Below are 12,339 nucleotides of genomic sequence, written 5' to 3' on the forward strand. Positions count from 1 at the left end.
CTTGACTCGGGCACGTCTTGTGAGGTGGTGACTGACAACAGCAGATGCCTTCTTGAAAAGCTCGCGACTGATATCGGTTCTTCCTTGTATCAGGAGGAACTGGGGAAGGTCGTCCCACGATAGACGGTCAAAATACTTGTTCGAGATCTCTTGGGGAAAGGAGGTGGGCATTGTGGGTATCGTGAGGAGTGTGAAGTTTGCGGCTGTTCAAGATTGTGGGCAACCGAAGGGTGAAGGCCGACGTTGGGTTGGTCCCGGGAGAATGTTTGTGTATGCAGCCAGCCCCAGGATGGTGGAACCAGAGACTGGTATATATATATGTACCTGCACCGTAGATTTGTCTTTCGGCCGTACCATGTCGCAGGACGGGGCTTGAGATCTCGGTTGCTCATGCTCACTTTATTGGCGTGACAGGAGATACGTCACTACCATGTGGACAAGCAAGGGTGCTCCCCGAAAGTTTTCTTGACGAGACTTGGCATAGGACGGTTTGGTTATTCGCCGATAGCAGAAAGGGGATGGGGAATGAAGATAATGATAGTGACGGGGAGTGTAAACGGCAATTGGAAAGGGAAGGGGGGGGGGGGGTTCTGCTACGCGTCCCAAGATGATCACGAAACGCGTCCATAACAGGAGACTACGCTAAAGGGTGTAGCTCGCGGCACATTGCGGACGATACACGCGTCAACAAGACACATTACTTTCTCCAAGCATCCAACCCGGTTGCACGCCCATTTCCCTGCGACTGCATGTTCGAAACAACGATCATCATTGATGTTTGATGTCCGGCGGACGGCACAAGCCACGGTCATTGTAGCTAGCCGGCATTGCAAGACCGGGACCCGCCCGACCACTCTCATCCCGGCTTGCGTCCGTTGGGTGTGGTCAAGAGATGCTGCACTCTGGGACTTCTGATTGAATCGTATGAACGTCCTGTATTGACGAGCGATTGGTAGGTACATGCTCGTAACTGGTACATTTGTTTTGGCACAGCGGGGACTATTTGGGTATGTTGCGGCCCCCCTGTCCACGGACGCCCCTTACGCCGTAGCTGTTTGCCAAGGGCTGTCCTGTGTTATCAAAGCGGCCCAAGTGGGGAGGAAACGAACATCGCCTCACAGGCTGGTGATTCATCCTTGCACCAGAGTCGAAGTTCTGTGTTTTGTTATGTTACGGTGAATCCCTGCCTATCGCAACATAACATTTGCAGAGTAGCACTGGCTGTACAGATGGAGGTTAAGATATACGGTTCAGGAGGTCGTTTTCTTGTTATGATATTATAGAGTATTTTTCATGCATACCTGCAAAGGTACAACCAGGAGCAGATCAATGTTGAGTTGAGAATCATAGTAACGTGACAGTAACTCGGCGAGGACAGCTAGCAAACCCCATTTGCTTCCAACCAGATTGGATATAGAGGAAACCGGATGTTATGATGGGTCGGTCATTAACATCTACATAACCATCATAACATGAGAACATAAAAACACTCCGTAGCGTATCATGCATTTTCCCGTTGCTCCATCTGCTTGGGCTGTCACACCACTCACATCAGAGACAACATGGAGCCTGACAAGGTTTATCTGTTCCGGAATATGGCAACACCATTGAGGGGCGTTATGTGATGAGGGATGCAAGATATCAGTCCCTCACCGCGTGTCACATCCGACGTTACCTTCGACAGAGGGCCATACAAGCCCATACAGCTGGAAAAGGAGCAAACATAGTCCCGAACCTTCACCGCCATGTTCAATATCAATGCATCTCCGCCGGATATCTTTCCAAGGCTACGACCGTCTTCCAGCCAGCTTTCCGATTTGACTCAGGAACCTATTCAGTGGACGGATGCAGTCAGATCACGTAAGTAAACCGACCTTTGTCCCTTGCCTGCCATACAATATGACGAACGTCGCCGCTCGTGACCTCTATAGCCTCACAAGAAGCTTGAGGCTTCTAGCTTGCACGCTTTCGCATCGACGATGAAGATTGGTCAATCGACGGCCATGCTCATTGCTGCTGCGCCAAAGGTCTTCTTTCCCACGACGACGCACTCTATCTTTTCGAGACGTTGAAATTGGCTGCCTGGGTGTCGGTGCGTCGATAGGCATGTTGTGGCGAGAACATGGTGCTCAATTTAGCAACAGGGGTGAAATGATGCTCTGATTAGATCAAAGGAAATGAAACTTACAGGTGGAACAAGCCAAGCATAATACTACACTCGGGGCCTTGCCCTCTCCAAATCTAGACGGAACCAAACAGCGTGGTATGCGGCGTAGCTCCTTACCTGTATCAGATGTCTTTCTCTTCAGCCGGTTGCCTGATCAATTGGGTGCATTGTCCAATTGCTCAGATTTCCGATCCAGTGGTCTAACAACCTGCTATTTTCGGCCACCACCGGAAATCGTGAAGCGCTCAATGATTTCGCGCTGTTGGTGAGAGTTGGTGAGACAGACACACTGCAGCTTTATTTGGCTCTTTCTACTTGGCTGCAAGTGCTTGAAATGCAATTACCTTTTTCAAGCTGATTTAAGGCCAGGGTTCATGGTCGCGTGTAGGCGTTGAGGACCAAAAGCAAAACCACCATTTGCAAACGTTCAAAGGCGTCCTCACCCCCGAGCGTTCGCGTTGTTCCTCTCGCACGAACGGTGTCTCTCCTGCTGTAAGCACATCCACAGTACCGGAACCCGAATGACACTCTTTCGTTTTCCTATTCTGCTACTTCTCTGCGGGTACTTGCTAGGTGGCGCCGCGGAACCCACCGCAGCGGATATTGCCGGCGCGGCTTTGGGTAGTCGAAAGGCCGCAGAGCAATATGCGGAAAGGCTCTTGTTCCGTAGCCATCAGGGACATGGCTTTGCCGCCGAACATGTCAACAACTTCGTTGAGAACCATATGTCGGACCATACCTCTGCCGTCGTGGGGGGCAACAACGAGAGGAATGGTCCTGATCGTATCAGGACAGGAAGCCAGTTCCGTGGAGGCGCCCAGCGTGTGCAAGTCAAATACTGGAAGACGGGTCTCCTATCGGTTGTCGACTGCTTTGACCCGAAAACGGGACTCTTCATGTACCTAAACGAGGACGGGACGCCTATGGTAATCGAAGTCGCCAAGGACAATTACGAGGCGGCGGTCGCCGCCATGAAGACAAGAATCATGCAAGGCAAGGTGCCTGGCGTGACCGATGTGGCTGCCGCGGAGAAGCTCAATTCCCGCGGGCATATTACGTATCTTCAAGCCAGAAACATTGCCCGTTTCGGAACCGTGGATGGGCTTTTCTTCGATGCGCAGACAGGAGCAGTCACATCGCTCGCTTCCGGGGGAATATCGATGTTCCTTACGTTCGCCGGAGATATATGGAAAGGAGAGGATTTCGATAAAGCTAGCGGAAATGCCTTCCGCGCCGGAGGGAGGTCACTGAGCACTTCAATCTTCACGCATGTTCTATCCTCGCAAGTGGCTCGCTCTCGCATTGAATTACTTCTCCGTCCTATGACGGATTCCGTGGTCAAAAAGCTAGGAGCGGCCACCGCTGCAACCATGGCCAGTACCGTTAGCGGCAAGACCATACACGGGGCCGCAGCGATGTCTCACATCTCGAAACTCATGAGAGGCACGATCGTTACAAACACCATCTCCACCACTATCATGTCATTGTGGGATGTCAAGCAGTACTACAACAGTGAAATCGGCGGCGGGCAAGCAATCAAGAACATTGGAAAAACCGGTACTGGGGTGGCGGCAGGCGGAGCGGGTTGGACCGCCGGAGCTGCTTTGGGCGCAACCGTTGGGTCAGTCGTTCCTGGCCTCGGAACAGTGGTGGGAAGTGTCGTCGGCGGGGTAGTCGGTTCAGTAGTCAGCGGTCAGCTCGGGTCGCACGTTGCCGATGTCACCCAAACGAAAGTCTTCCGCATCAAGGACGACAATGCTGTCATGATGGACTACATCCACCAAGTCATTGAAGACTTGGCCAACAATTATCTGCTGACGGAGGCGGAATTCGACATCTTGATGGACCATCTGAAGGGTGACATCTTGGAGTCCATCATGTCTGAGATGAAGAAAGCTAGGAAAGTGACCAAAATGGGAGACACCGCCCTTTCTCAGACCGCCAGACTTCACATCGAGCCTATTTTGGAAAGCATTAGAGAAAAGAATTTGGTCAAACGCTCTCTCCCAGAATCGGAGCCGGCGGACGGTACGAAAACCGGATTGGTGCTTGAATCCGCCTCGGAGAGAGAAGATTACTACCCCAAAGGTCAGACGGGACGGGCGTTGGGTGATGCCTTTGAGAATCTGTTCACATGATGGTTGTGAGAGGAGGAAACAGTTATTTTAGAACTTCTGTAGCTGGCGACAGCTGATACCTATTACACGCACCCGTTTCACGCGCGGATTACTGCCATGGCAATCATGGCTCTTTCTGCCTTTGCTTATCTACCTCTCTGATTTGCGTTTGTTGGAAAGGAGGGGACTACCAGCGTTATGCCCATGGGTTCTCAGTATCTGTAAACCATATAGAATGATCATAATGAAATCTACTAGGTACATACATCTATATTCGAGCGTCTGGTTTCCGCTATGTGGAGCCAATTGGAACCAGGGTATGAGAGCTGGCGTTCAACATGGCTAACACGCGCCGCAATATGCACTGTGGGACGCGTGAACGAGACAAATCCGAGCAGCCAAGCAGCCACCTCGGTTGCTCATCCCCATTTTGCTGCAACTGCAAGCTCGGAGCTCCCCCTGGGAAATGGGACCGCGGCTGGATTAAAACGCTGTATCGACCCGCACAAGCCGCTCGCTTGGGCACTATGCCAAGAGTGTCGATGCTCGTGTTCGCCGTACAGCACATTGCCCGCAACGCACTTCAGGAGCTGGTGCCCATCACGGACACCCTGATAGGGTGGATCGAGCATAACAAGCTCGACGACTCAGTAGAATGTAAGCTCATCCAGGAGGCGCTAATACGTGCGGTCTCCCGGGGTGGCATGGACATATACGAGCTTAGCTACGACGAGATCAGTCCGTCCGCCAGGGACCGCGCGTCCACAACGGTTCGGCGTTTGGGAATGCTCTACTGCTCTGCGCCCGATTTCTACAGCCCCAACGTCAACTCGCAGTCGACCGCATGGCTCAAACGTCGTTGGGTCGACTCCAGTCCACCGTCTATACTGGTATATCTTGTGCTACACATCGACTTTGCCTCTACCGGAGAAGCCGCGCCGGATCAAAGACGCAACCCGGCTGTGTCTGTATGCCATGATATGTGCGAGTTAATGGATCTGTATTTGGACGACCGGGCGCATGAGAGAATGTGTTACTCGTGCGTTCGACACGACCCATTGTCGATTGCGAAAACTCGTACTAGAAGGTTTCGCATCAGCAGGCTGGACCGCGGATCTTATGAGCAGCAGAATGGGAAGATATGGGAAATTCTTGGGACATATGAAGACCGGGGACCTAGAAGACTTGAACCAACCAGCATTGTAGCGCAGTTGCATGACTGGAGGGTGTACCTGCTTGTACGGGAAGCGGACTACGCGATGTCGCGATTCAAGCCACATGCCCCAGGGTTCAACCTGGGGCACCAACCGCCCATCTGGTACAGCGAGTTTGACGACGGTTTCCAGAGCATCGAGGACGACTACAAAGCATGCGTACACAGACAGACTCTACTCAAAGCAAGTATCATCGGCAAGATTATTGACGCCATGGCCCTGACGCACCGAAACGCGCCATACCACGTTCGGGTCCCCCCTGAGTCTGTATCGGTGCTTCCCCGGTGGACACTACTAAGATACCCCCGTCCGCCAGGAGCGCGGCGCCCGCGACCTGCGACGAGGATCGCTGAAGAATTGCCCATCGACCAGCTCTTCGACATCTTCCGGGACGACGGTGGTGGACTGTGATTGTTTAGGAATATCTGTCGCAGTTCGAGCCCGGAGATGCCTCCAGGGAACCTAGGGCGTACTATGTATTGGTGAGATCGCAACGAAATTCTTGAGCAAGATGAGCTTGGGCACCTGCGCCGTGTTGGGGTATGGAATAGATGGAATGCGGACGATGTACTCGGCGTCCGTCCGTGAACTACCTTAGAGCTCGCTATGATTCCACCAACTAAAAGGATTCCATGGCTTCCCAAAGTAATTATCGTAAGTGGATCTCCAAAACCAAGGCCGAACCCAGGACACCCATCCAAACCCAAAATAGAACATGATTATATCGAAGAGAGCCGTATATACGTCTTCCCTCTTGATCCCAAGTTTCATGCCCAGTGCTTGACCCAAAAGTATCGCTTCCCGCATGAATGCTGCTCGGTCCAAGTCGGACCCGTTCCATGACCCAAAACCCATGAAATCTTTCAATGCCGAAAGCCAGATAGGCAGCAGTTTCTCATACTTTTGCATGTCGGTCAGCTTTGGGTCAGCCCGGATCTCATTTGTCTTCTTGACGAATTCAGACGTGTAGGGTTCGGGCGATTCGATGGATGTCGTCCCTCCAACCCATCGGTTGGCCCGGATACGAGTTGCCATCGATCATCCTTCCGGCAAGGCTAACGTTGTACTGCACTTCCATCGACTTAACGATCTCTGATCGAGCATTCGCGGCCGTGTGCCACGCTATCGAGTCCTGAAGACTGAATTGTCAACAAACGACGGTTTCAATTGGACAATGGCAAGATTGCTCTCGCAGCCTTCCATTACCTCCTTTTGATTGAAAAAAACGATCGCATTCTTCCAGAATTCCTTCCCGAGTGCCTTGGTGTAGCGGTCCAACCCTTTCTGTAATCCAATGTCAAGCCTGAACGACATGAGATGATGCATCAGTTTCAAAACATCCGTCGGAAGAGACGTCGCCCACTACCCACTTATTGTTGGTTCCTCGCATCACGAAAATGAATGCGTTCACTCCGTATTGCAGACTCAACATCGTATGGGCAATGTCTGTCATGATTACGCCTTCAGGCATGTCGGTCGCTTGAACGCCAGGTGTATCGATTAGGCGAAGACATCCTTGTGCAGTTTTGAATACTTCCATCTGCGTCTCGTTCGTACAAGCCTAAATTGCCAGTCAGGACACAACCTAACATCAGGCCCAATAGGTATGGTCGCCCCTTACCTTCGCCGTATCGCCTTCGGCAAAAACATGGCTTTTCTTCTCCATTGACCAAGTTGATTTGAGTTCGTAGATCCGGTTCGCGGTGGTGGATTTCCCAACGCCGGTCGATCCGATGAGCATGAGCACTGTGGCATCGACAGTGCCATTATCGCACTTTGCCGCGTACACTGTGACGACGTGAAGCGTGTAGAATACCACGATGGAGGACCAGAACTGCATGGTCGTGATAGTGGCGGCTCTAGAACCTGGGACACGCAGCTGCGTACTCAAGGGTGTCTGTTCCTGCAGGACCACGAAGAGACCCGAATCAAGTAGATACTCGATATCCCGCAGATAGAGCCAGACTAACAGTCCTGCGATTTGCGTTGACGCTTAGCACTGGACGATGCCGTGGGCGGCTTTCCAAAAGGCTCAGGGTCTAGGAAATCCCGACACATGTCTCCTTTTTGTCCGGAGTCAATAACCAAGGAGGTCCCTGGGATGAAGCGCTATATTATGCGATACACTCCAGATGAACAGGCCACTTTGCCAGCAGCTGAGGAATGGTATCTTCCTCCGACGTATGAAAGGGGCGCTTTGGTGGCGTAAAAGCATCGGATTTTCATTGTTCGCACGGCGGGAGATGCCCTCATTGTCCGGGGACACAATGAAATTGAGACAAGAGACATCGCCGGCGTGAACCTTGTTTCCCCGCGAATTCGATGCTTCCATATCCAGCACCCCTGGAGTGCCCCTCGTCTGATGTCATTGACCCATCGAATATATCGGATCCACACACATGCCGGTGCGATTTCGAGGCGCGGTGAGTTGCACGGAAAAGGAACCGTTTCGACTCTGAAGGATATAATTGCAACTTATGCTGCGGGCTTCAAATAAGCTCGCATTGAGTTCACCACACGCTGGCTTCGATCACCATTGCATCGCGTGGATCGCCAAGCTCGGGGGCAAACATTGACCCGCTACAATCCTGTCATCCAACCCTCCTCCACCCGTCACCGCCACTATGCGGTTGTTCAGCTGGGGTCGGTCGTTCCTCGTGTGTTCTGGGTTCCTGCAGCCGACTAGCGTGCTTGCCGAACAGAATTCAGGCCTATCGAGGATTGTCGTGACCGGCAAGACGGGCGCTGGAGTTAGCTCCACAGCTAACGCGTTGATGGGACGCCTTTACGCCAGCGACCAACTCTTCGCCGTTTGCTCCAGTGCGCGTGTAAGTGACTTTCCCGACGACCGTTTGACCCATCCGTATTGCTACAGCACAGCGCCGACGACTGACTCACGTTTTCTGGACCGCCGCAGTCTTGTACGACAGAGTGCCAAGTAGAGGCGTCAAAGCAGAACCGTCTCGAAATATGGGACGTACCAGGGACGAGGAGTACGACCGTCGATTACCATGCCGCAGTTCCCGTGTGCGTCGACAAGGCTGGAGAGGACCAGGTGCATCTTGTCTTGATTGTGATCCCGGGGACCGATAACTTAAAGTGAGGATATACTTCTGCTTCAGCGCCCGAGCCCGTTCAAAGCATTTAACGCAGGACGAGGAGCTGAATATTCACGTATCTATCGAAAGGTTCGGTGAAGACCTGCACTTGTCTCTGAAGGCCATGGAGAATGCGTTTGGAAGAGCCATGTGGAGGAATGCAGCTATACTCTTCAATTTTCGGGGGAAGAACGTATGTGGTGTCCCTTCCGTCCGCGGAGACGAGCAATGCACGTCGAAGATACTGACGTTCGATCAACCTCTCAGGACACCATTTGGGCGGCAAAGGAGGCGGGTCGGGCGTCGTTGGTGGAGGAGATTGAGTCCAAATTCAAAGCTACGCTGGAGGGCAGAGTGTTCAAGGAGTCCTTCGTCGAAGACGGTAGCGAGCGGGATATCGATTGGGCGACAACGGCTATCGAACTTTCTCGGAGTTTGTCCCCTTTCTCCATCCGACCGGAAAAGATCCGACCGGAAAAGATAGATGATTCGAAACGTTCGTCGTTGCGGGATATTCTCGACCATGCAGCTGCTTGTATAACGGACTACGGGCATAGCTTCGCTGAGAAGTTCACCAAGCGAAATCCACAGCCAGACGACGGTAATGGTGGACAAGCAACCGGCGAGAAAGCAGCCGACGGAAATCAACATGGTATTTGGGGCATGATGGAGGCACCGCAGTGGGCTTGGGAAATGATAATTCAGAACTCGCAGCTCCCTGAGTGGGTGAAAGATGTTCTGCTCGGCAACGACACGCTCCTTCACAAGGCAGTCCTAGCCTTCATCGCAATTCCGTTGTTGTTCCTCATAATTCAGGTCTATGTCGGGTCGTTCATATCCCTTATAGCCTTCCTACAGAGGTTGCGCAGGTTAGCAGGGTTTTGAGCGGGATGTTAACATGCGACAACCAAAGAGAATTGGGCGGGAGTTATCTCTTCTTTTTTTTGGGCGGGCGGTGGGGTTGGTGGTTGTGTGCGGGACTGTACCTTTTCATTTGTGCGGAAGTTAGGTTTTACCTACCGATTGCAGGGCGAGAGCGCTGATTTTAGACTGCTTCACCTGTACTTTCCTATGCACATCATTGCTCGGGAGGGCGTTTAGTCAACCGCACAACGTGTTTAGATCCCACAGTGTACGAAAGCTGGCACGGGAGTAACGGGCAGTGCCCAGCCGATGATAACCTTCCCAGGTCGGGTTCTCTCCCTCCCATCCACGAGGAACTCTTCACCTGAACGAAGCAGGTCTTTTCAGCCGCTGATGATTTCCGAGATACGCAGCCTACTGTGTATGTGGAGCTTTAACGAAATCCTTGACGCTGATGCAGGGGATGACGGACGTCGATACCAGGCATACTAGTCGATGCCAACGGCATCTTGGTGCTCGCCCAATCATTCATTACCTGGCTGCTTCGTGAAGGAGGGTGCACATGCCGAGCGGAATCTGATTCAATTAACCAGGGAGAGACTTCTGCTCCATCTTCATTGAGTCCCAGGCCCAGGCACAGTGCGTCTCGTCGGTCACTCTCCCGCCATTATCATTACCCGCTTGTTCGCCCCCATGGGCCGCAGTTCCGTTGCTCTTTACTCTCAAACGATCATCATCTCATATTCGCCGAAACCGCGCAGCTCCGTTGCTCTTTACTCTCAAATGATCATCATCCCATATTCGCCGAAACCACGGCCCCATGCCATCTCAACGTAGGGAGATCCTTCCGGTCGTCTGTCCATTGCCTATTGCTTCTGGACCCGGACAGGAAGGAACATTCTGCGTAACCTTTACTGGAAAGGTCGGTACATTACGCGAGTACCTATCGCAACTTTTCGTCCTCTGCCCGCCTTCCGCTCATTCTGTGAAGGCTTGCGGAGGCCGGGGTCAACGATGCCGGTTGAACATAGGCTAGTGGTTTCAAAGCAAACCATCATCGTCGGTGCAGTCATTGTGAATTGCCTATGCGTTCCTGAATCTCACGTATTGCTAAGAGGCGAGTGTACGTGCGAATGGATCACTCAACAGTGACACTCGTGTTCTCAGGAGCACTTTGCCAACTGGCAACGACTAACTGGAATGCAGCTTTGTGGGCAGCCTATGAATGTATCGAAGCTCAAAAAATGGCATGATGGGGTTTACACTGGGAAACCTTTATACGCATGCATACCTTGACTCAGCGAGTGAATGCGGTCAAACGATCGCCTTGAAAATGTAATGTCAGGACGTCATATCATCAAAGTGGACGCTGCTTCCAGGCCAACACAACGGACAAGTCCCCGGTTCAATGTCAAGACTTTCAGAGTCCGAAATCCTGTCAGGGGTGTCATCGCCTTGCGGATAGGAATCGCCCGGTTCCAACAGCACGGTATGCTCATAGCGGATCTTCTTGATTATGCGTGCACACTCGACGCACAGCTCGTGTCCACAGCTGGGCAACTTGACGATGAGTGGTTTGTTCTCATAACACACCCGGGGAGTGGCGGTGGGAGGATGGAGATAGTGGGGGAGGGCGGCCAATCCCGCAACTTCGATCTGTCCAGCGTCTGTCCGGGAGCCCGGACATTCCGGAGCGGGATATACGGTAGCTCCACGACAGGTCCCTTGACTTTTCCCGTTCAGCTGTCAACGACACCGATTTCCGCGGCGTGAGGAGTCCCGTCCGCATTTCATTACGATCATCCTGTCCCTCGCCGTCAAAGTCCTTCCTGAGCCTCCGTCACTGATGGTTCGGAAGCGGCTCAAGTTTCGGACGGCCTTACTGCGTCAACGAGGGTAGTGCGTCCCCAGAAACATTGAATTTATTTGTGGACCGACTCTAAACAACGCAACAAACTGTCGTCCATGCCTGCCTCACGATACGACTACATTGCAACTTATGACCTCCACGGCGTAAGCAAGAGGTTCCAGGCTTCTAGCTTGCGATCTCTCGCACAGCTGCTCAAGATCAGTAGGTCCACCGCTATGCTTCTTGCTGACGGCGGTAAGTATACAGGTAAGATGCCTATCAGGATAGAGAAGATGAGAAAAGGTGTTGTCGCTGATGGAAATGTTGTTATGCGTGAGTGATTCTTACCACGTTGCCTTGCAGGCCCTTTGTCGCGAACAAATTCCGCATCGCATGCCAATCATCAACGTTGCAAGCAACGGGTTTGCACGACGGTTTATGTTGTCCACAGTCGCGACGTGGATGAGGATGGAGGCGGCGATTCGATGTTACGAAGCCGCTATTCGAGTTCTCTATGACCACATCTCTCTATGTGATGTAGCGGACTGGGAACCGCATTCAGCCGACATGCCTCAATAGATAGGCTTGGGTCTTCCCTGACTGAGGTGTGAGCTTCGCGATGTCAGAATCAACGAAGAGCTCGGTTATGTTGCGGGGAGGAATCGCTCTCGGGGTACTTACGGTGGAAGAACCACTGACAAACACCGCTTGAAAATCGTTCGTCGAAAAGTACCATTTGAGAATACCAGATCTTGCACTGCCTGGTATCTTGGTCTGGTAACTTCGCCGCGCGAAAACATCGAAAACGACTGTCGGAAATCGATTGCGGGGATCAGCTGGTAAATCTGGTATCTTCGGAACACCTTTCCGTTCTCAAGAAGTGACAGTGAAAAATTAAAAAAACTTTCCTCCTTTCAAATCTTCAGGTCAAAATCTTGAAATGAAAGTACCAAGTTACCAGATGCTCCACCCCACTCGACGAATTTGGCACTTTCGTGTGCCGAAGTTACCAGCAAATATACCAGCCATC

The 12,339-nt window shown here is 52.2% G+C and overlaps 4 protein-coding genes across 4 annotated transcripts; 3 read left to right on the top strand and 1 right to left on the bottom strand.

Annotated features, from left to right (window-relative positions):
• Positions 1-2,688: 2,688 nt before the first annotated feature.
• Positions 2,689-4,305, top strand: EV422DRAFT_564093 (uncharacterized protein; the record flags this gene model as incomplete). Its single annotated transcript, XM_053072159.1, has 1 exon — positions 2,689-4,305. The coding sequence occupies one exon, from the start codon at positions 2,689-2,691 to the stop codon at positions 4,303-4,305; it is 1,617 nt and encodes a 538-aa protein (XP_052929762.1).
• Positions 4,306-4,622: 317 nt separating this feature from the next.
• On the top strand, positions 4,623-5,909 carry EV422DRAFT_503575 (uncharacterized protein; the record flags this gene model as incomplete). Its single annotated transcript, XM_053068352.1, has 1 exon — positions 4,623-5,909. The coding sequence occupies one exon, from the start codon at positions 4,623-4,625 to the stop codon at positions 5,907-5,909; it is 1,287 nt and encodes a 428-aa protein (XP_052929763.1).
• Positions 5,910-6,459: 550 nt separating this feature from the next.
• Positions 6,460-7,456, bottom strand: EV422DRAFT_161196 (uncharacterized protein). The gene is made up of 4 exons (XM_053064982.1): positions 7,120-7,456; positions 6,869-7,059; positions 6,705-6,801; positions 6,460-6,637 (listed from the first exon to the last, which is right to left on the bottom strand). The coding sequence occupies exons 1-4, from the start codon at positions 7,336-7,338 to the stop codon at positions 6,581-6,583; spliced, it is 564 nt and encodes a 187-aa protein (XP_052929764.1). The 5' UTR covers positions 7,339-7,456; the 3' UTR covers positions 6,460-6,580.
• A 558-nt stretch (positions 7,457-8,014) lies between these two features.
• EV422DRAFT_161165 (uncharacterized protein) lies at positions 8,015-9,578 on the top strand. The gene is made up of 4 exons (XM_053064981.1): positions 8,015-8,326; positions 8,416-8,597; positions 8,687-8,789; positions 8,864-9,578. The coding sequence occupies exons 1-4, from the start codon at positions 8,123-8,125 to the stop codon at positions 9,479-9,481; spliced, it is 1,107 nt and encodes a 368-aa protein (XP_052929765.1). The 5' UTR covers positions 8,015-8,122; the 3' UTR covers positions 9,482-9,578.
• Positions 9,579-12,339: the final 2,761 nt, after the last annotated feature.

Source organism: Fimicolochytrium jonesii, assembly GCF_025526975.1.
Source record: "Fimicolochytrium jonesii strain JEL569 chromosome Unknown EV422scaffold_2, whole genome shotgun sequence".
Classification (NCBI taxonomy): Eukaryota; Fungi; Chytridiomycota; class Chytridiomycetes; order Spizellomycetales; family Powellomycetaceae; genus Fimicolochytrium; species Fimicolochytrium jonesii.

Excerpts from the sequence above, each read along its gene's own strand:
- EV422DRAFT_161196 (XM_053064982.1), bottom strand. The coding sequence starts at position 7,338 with ATGCAGTTCTGGTCCTCCATCGTGGTATTCTACACGCTTCACGTCGTC. Across the intron at positions 7,060-7,119 it reads CCGAAGGCGATACGGCGAAG|GCTTGTACGAACGAGACGCA; the intron begins GTAAGGGGCGAC and ends CTGGCAATTTAG. Across the intron at positions 6,802-6,868 it reads ATGCGAGGAACCAACAATAA|GCTTGACATTGGATTACAGA; the intron begins GTGGGTAGTGGG and ends CATGTCGTTCAG.
- EV422DRAFT_161165 (XM_053064981.1), top strand. The coding sequence starts at position 8,123 with ATGCGGTTGTTCAGCTGGGGTCGGTCGTTCCTCGTGTGTTCTGGGTTC. Across the intron at positions 8,598-8,686 it reads CCGGGGACCGATAACTTAAA|GTTCGGTGAAGACCTGCACT; the intron begins GTGAGGATATAC and ends ATCTATCGAAAG. Across the intron at positions 8,790-8,863 it reads TCAATTTTCGGGGGAAGAAC|GACACCATTTGGGCGGCAAA; the intron begins GTATGTGGTGTC and ends TCAACCTCTCAG.